At 41.1% G+C, this 6,558-nt stretch overlaps 1 protein-coding gene across 1 annotated transcript; it reads left to right on the top strand.

Annotated features, from left to right (window-relative positions):
- LOC141116610 (olfactory receptor 2G3-like) lies at nucleotides 1–939 on the top strand. Its single transcript, XM_073609002.1, has one exon. The coding sequence runs from the start codon at nucleotides 1–3 to the stop codon at nucleotides 937–939; it is 939 nt and encodes a 312-aa protein (XP_073465103.1).
- The last annotated feature ends 5,619 nt before the right edge of the window (nucleotides 940–6,558 follow it).

The following is a 6,558-nucleotide window of genomic DNA, read 5'->3' as shown; positions in this document are numbered from 1 at the left end:
ATGGAAAACTTAAACCAAACATCAATGGGAAGATTCATCCTTCTTGGACTCTCCAGTGTCCCCGGGTTGAAGGCAGTCTTCTTCTTGGTCTTTTTATTGATGTACATGGTGACCTTATCAGGAAATCTTCTACTGATCATTGCAGTGAGGCTTAATCCCCGACTTCATACACCCATGTACTTTTTCCTATGTAACCTCTCTTTCATTGACATTTGCTTCTCAACAAACATAACACCGAAGATCCTAGCAAACACTCTATCCAAAGACACATCTATAACATTGTTGGGATGTGCCGTACAACTCTATTTCCATTTGGCTCTTGGGGCTACTGAATGTTTGATACTGGCTGCAATGGCCTATGATAGGTATAATGCTATCTGCAAACCATTACAATATGCCACCATTATGAACCAAAATTTTTGTGTGTCACTAGCTGTTGGTTGCTGGACTCAGTGTTTTGCACTTTCCATAATCCATGTCGTTTTTGCTTTCCAGTTGCCGTTCTGCAAGTCCAACCATGTCAGCCATTTCTTCTGTGAGATGCCACCAATTTTGCGGCTCTCCTGCAAGGATCCTTGGGTCAATCAGGTTGCTCTGTATGTTTGTTGTGCAATATTCACTCTTTGTACATTTTTTTTGATATTCTTGTCCTATGTCCATATTTTCTCCACAATACTGAAGATCCGCCATAACAAAGGGCACCACAAAGCTTTCTCCACCTGTGCCTCACACCTCACTGTGGTTACGCTCTACTACGGGACCATCATTTACATGTATTTGCGTCCTCAATCCAGTTACTCCCCAGATCACGACAGGGTTGTTTCTGTTTTCTACACTGTGGTGTCTCCCATGTTAAATCCCATCATCTACAGTGTGAGAAATAAAGATATTAAAGGGACTATACAAAACAAAATACAATTCATAGTGTATCTTCTATAATCCCAACTCTCGGATGCCAGTAAAAGAAATCCATTATTTTTCTTGGTTTTAAAAAGATTTTAGATCTTCTGGTGTGGTATTTTTGCAGAAAGGAAGTGCCATGAGATTGGTATGGAGCACTATATGATTGTTCTACTCCAATCTTAAGGCAGAACTTAATTGTATTTGAGCGCCAAAAACCAAAAGCGCTATTTTATTCATTTTTATTATTCAAAGCAAACTCAACCATCCATTCATGTCTCCATGCTTTATTTGTTGAGGAATCACTTTGAAAAACACCTTAGCATTTATATCTGCAGCCATCTTGAGTAAGGGCAGATGATTCATGTAGCATTTGCCCTTGGATCAGGCATGCAGGCAGTAGGATCTGCTTAGCTGAGTAAACCCCTCCTCCTCTCCTGCAAATGAAAGAAAAAAATGCCCATGAAGCCTCCTAGAATGTATGACATCATTTTGGCCTTGCCAAAAAAAAACAGGAAACAACTGATAAAATAAAATATACCTCCCTATCTATTTACTAGCAGCATAAGGATTAAAAAATGTTATTGTTGATTGAGAGCGTAAAATTCCACTTTACCATAGATATGCAAGAGATTACATATGTAAATGTAAATAAATTCCCAACAATTTACAGCAATAATATAGCAAGAGAAAATATATCTGATTCTAGGTGCACTCTAAAGGGGTGGATTTACTAAAGGCACAAAAGACTGTTACATGTGCAAGGGCAGTTGCACTTTGCAAGTGAATGTGCTAAAATTCACTTTGCAAAGAATACCAAATCACATGCAAGCAAGCTTGTTTTACTGACAAAACATGGACAATGTACTGACAGAGCCCATTTTTTACAACGTGAAAAATGGCAGCACTCAGACAATCAACATTTAACCAGTATAAACGCAATATGGAACACTGGCAATGCTCATAGCACATACTTTTGCACGGTTTACAAACAAGTCACATTATGACAAATTATCAGCCCCTGATATTTACAGACAGTTGGAAAAATCACTGATTTTTACAAACTGTAAAGTTACTGATGGTTGGCAACCCTGCATACAAGCAAAAACAAAAAAAACATAATTTTTGCTTACACACGTTAGATATGGAAGTCAGCACAGCTTGACCTTATTCCCTAAGGTCCAGGGCAAATTCTCTTGCAAAGTGCAACTTACCTTGCACAGTGAACGGTCTCTTTGCCTTTAGTAAATCCACCCCTAGGTGTTCTGGCAACACTCTTTCACAAATCTAGATTTCACAACACAAAATCTAAAAAACTATTGGCGGCCAAGACAAGTACAAAAATAGAGGATTTTTGAACTGCTGTAAGTCAAGGATGCAGAAATTGTATAGCTCTGGTAAAATAGAAGAAGGGCGGCACAGTGGTGTAGTGGGTAGCACTCTCGCCTAGCAGTAAAAAGGGTCACTGGTTTGAATCCCAACCATGATACTACCTGCCTGGAGTTTGCATGTTCTCCCTGTGCTTGTGTGGATTTCCTCCAGTTTCCTCCCAAACTCCAAAGACATGCTGGTAGGTTAATTGGCTTCTGTCTAAATTGGCCCTAGTATATGAATGTGAGTTAGGGACCTTAGATTGTAAGCTCCTTGAGGGTAGGGACCGATGTGAATGTCCAATGTACAGTATATGTAAAGCGCTGTGTAAATTGACAGCTCTATATAAGTACCTTAAATAATAATAATTTTAATAATAAGTAAATGCCCAGTTCAGTGTAGCATACAAATAAATATCATAATTACTAAAAAGAAACACTGAAAAAAGTTTGTTGATAGAATAGTTATTGTAATTATCAATCAATAATCAACATATAATTGTAAGATTATCTTGCTACAATGTCATCTTAAAGTCAGTGGGATGTATTAGGGTAGTGCAGCTTTTATAGTTAACTTCATAGACATGTTTACTTGCTGCCTAACATAAATATATATTATATAATTAAAGCGCTAATGGTACATGTGCGTATGCAATACAATTAATACAAAACTGAATTCAATTGTGCAAATCATTTGGTGGAGGGGGGATTATGGTGTGGGGTTGTTTTTCAGGGGTTGGGCTTGGCCCCTTAGTTCCAGTGAAGGGCACTTTTAGGGCGTCAGCATACCAAGACATTTTGGACATTTTGAAGCTCCCAACTTTGTGGGAACAGTTTGGGGATGGCCCCTTCCTGTTCCAACATGGCTGCACACCAGTGAACAAAGCAAGGTCCAGAAAGACATGGATGAGCGAGTTTGGGGTGGAGGAACTTGTCTGGCCTGCACAAAGTCCTGACCTCAACCCGATAGAACACCTTTGGGATGAATTAGAGTGGAGACTGTGAGCCAGGCCTTCTCGTCCAACATCAGTGCCTGACCTCACAAATGCACTTCTGAAAGAATGGTCAAACATTCCCATAGACACACTCCTAAACCTTGTGGACAGCCTTCCCAGAAGAGTTGAAGCTGTTATATCTGCAAATGGTGGGCCAACTCAATATTGAACCCTACAGACTAAGACTGGGATGCCATTAAAGATAATGTGCATGTAAAGGCGTCCCAACACTTTTGACTATATAGTGTATTTTCTGAAAGCAGAGACACTGCAGAATAAATTGAAGGCAAATTCTTTTTGATATATTACACTATATTAGTGTAAATGTTTAACAGAATCATAGTGTCAATAAAATAATGCATTACATTTAATTTTAGTGCACACAAAGACCATATTTCACCCAATTTCTTGGTAACACATAACTGATAAGGTTATTTCAAGTCAATAGATGCCAAAAGGATCATCCTTAAAATTCCAGCACTAAGTGATGCAGAATGAACTAAAGTCACTGACTGATACAAGACACTCTGGGGTCACCGGGTGACACTGGACAATCTGGAATCACTGGGTGACACATATCGCTCTGGGTGAAATGAGATGTCCTGTGGTCACTAGGTGACACCGGACAAAATGGGCTCATCGAGGGACATGGAATTGCCGTGGAGTCAGTGGGTGAAAGCGAATGCTCTGGGGTCACTGGATGAAGCAGGACTCTCTGGGGTCACTGGGTGCCACTCAGTTTTATGGGGTCACTGGGTGACACAGGACACAGAGACCCTGGACAATAAATTTAAGGCAAATGCTTTTTTTATATGGCAGTATATTAGCGTAACTGTCTATCAGACTCCTATTTTAAGTACAAAATACAGTAAAGTTAATTTTAGTGACAATAAACACTGTATGTTATCCAATTTTTTGGTAAAAATATAACCAACAAGGTTGCATCAAGTAAATAGGTGGCAAAGAAGTCTAGCCTTAAAATAGCATGTGCCGGGAATAGGCGACCAACTAAGCTACCCAAAACTGTCCATAGGTGACTGTCCATAAGTGACTGTCCATAGGTGACAATTTAAAAAGCTTTTGCAGGTCATCAATATAGAGGTAACCCTGAATAATGGTGTCACATTTAGTTGGGGTTTTATTGTTGTCTGTGATCCCATTAAAGGCTTCCAAATAGATGAATTTTGAACCGCTGTAAGTCAAAGTTGCAATGATTAAATGGCTCAGTTAAAATAGAATAGAAAAAAAAATTACAAAAAGTTTGTTTAAAGAATAGTCCCATACTCTTCACTGTCAGGTTCAGTGAATTATATTGATTATCTAGTTACCATGGTATCTGAAAGTCATGGGATATACTACAGAGCAAGTAAATATGTTATCTCTGAAGCTTGTGTTTTGAAAGCAGAACTGGGTATCACAGTTTGCTGTGTAAGAGCTGACCCGTGTCCACAGCCAAAAACACCTACAGTGGGCACATGAGCATCAGAATTGGACCACGGAGCAATAGAAGAAGGTGGTCTGGTCTGATGGATCACATTTTCTTTTACATCATGTGGACAGCCGGGGGTGTGTGTATCTTACCTGGGGAAGAGTTGGCACCAGGATGCAATATGGGAAGAAGACAAGCTGGTGGAGGCAGTGTGATGCTTTGGGCAATATTCTGCTGGAAAACCTTGGGTCCTGCCATTTATGTAGATGTTACATTAACATTACTGTACCACCAGTATTGTTGCTGACCAAGTACACCCCTTCATGGAAATGGCATTACCTGATGGCAGTGGCCTCTTACAGCAGTGGATTTTTGCAATGAAAAAATGGTTTAAGAATGGTTTGAGGAACACAACAATGAGTTTGAGGCGTTGACTTGGCCTTCAGATTCTCCAGATCTCATCCCAATCAAACATCTGTTGGATGTGCTAAAAAAAACAAAATCCGATCCAGTAGGCCACACATTGCAACTTACAGGACTTAAAGGATCTGCTACTGACGGCTTGCTGCCCAATATCACAGCATACTTTCAAATGTCTAGTGGCGTCCATGCCTCACAGGGCTGTTTTGGTGGCAAAAGTGGCTGTTTTGGCAGTGACAATAGGGAGACCTACTCAATATTAGCTGGGTGGTCAAAAAACTATGGCTGATCAGTGTGTGTGTTTATATACAGTACATATACTGACATACACAGCATAGGGCCCCATCCCTACAGCTTGATTAGAAGGTCCACTATTTAATCTCAAATTCGATCTCCAGGAAGATGGGCCCAATTAGCCATTTTCCCTCCCTGGTGTCATGTGACTCTTTAGTGTTACAAGTTCTCAGCTGTGAATGGGGAGCAGGTGTGTTAAATTTGGTGTTATCGCTCTCACTCTCTCATACTGGTCACCGAAAGTTCAACATGGCACCTCATGGCAAAGAACTCTCTGAGGAAATGAAAAAAAGAATTGTTGCTCTACATAAAGATGGCCTAGGCTATAAGATTGCCAAGACCCAGAAACTGAGCTTCAGCATGGTTACCAAGACCATACAGTGGTTTAATAGGACAGGTTCCATTCAGAACAGGCCTCGCCATGGTCGACCAAAGAAGTTGAGTGCACATGCTCAGAGTTATATCCAGAAGTTGTCTTTGGGAAATAGACGTATAAGTGCTGCCAGCATTGCTGCAGAGGTTAAAGGGGTGGGGGGTTCAGCCTTGCAGTGCTCAGACCATACGCTGCACGCTGCATCAAATTGGTCTGCATGGCTGTCATCCCAGAAGGAAACCTCTTCTAAAGATGATGCACAAGAAATCCTGCAAACAGTTTACCGAAGACAAGCAGACTAATGACATAGATTACTGGAACCATGTCCTGTGGTCTAATGAGACCAAGATCAAATTATTTGGTTCAGATGGTGTCAAGCATGTGTGGCGGCAACCAGGTGAGGAGTACAAAGGCAAGTGTGTCTTGCCTACAGTCAAGCATGGTGGTGGGAGTGTCATGGTCTGGGGCTGCATGAGCGCTGCCAGCACTGGGGAGCTACAGTTCATTGAAGGAACCATAAATGCCAACATGTACTGTGACATACTGAAGCAGAGCATGCCAACTTCCTGGCAGGCTCTGCACGTGCTGTTTGCGAACACGCCTGAGCTCATCATTAATGATAACGACCCCAAACACACCTCCAAGACGACTACTGCCTTGCTAAAGAAGCTGAGGGTAAAGGTGATGGACTGGCCAAGCATGTCTCCAGATCTAAACCCTATTGAGCATCTGTGGGGCATCCTCAAATTGAAGGTGGAGAAGCACAAGATCTCTAAC

The sequence above is a fragment of the Aquarana catesbeiana genome, linkage group LG13 (assembly GCF_042186555.1).
Source record: "Aquarana catesbeiana isolate 2022-GZ linkage group LG13, ASM4218655v1, whole genome shotgun sequence".
Classification (NCBI taxonomy): domain Eukaryota; kingdom Metazoa; phylum Chordata; class Amphibia; order Anura; family Ranidae; genus Aquarana; species Aquarana catesbeiana.
This window is presented reverse-complemented; position numbering and strand designations above follow the sequence as displayed.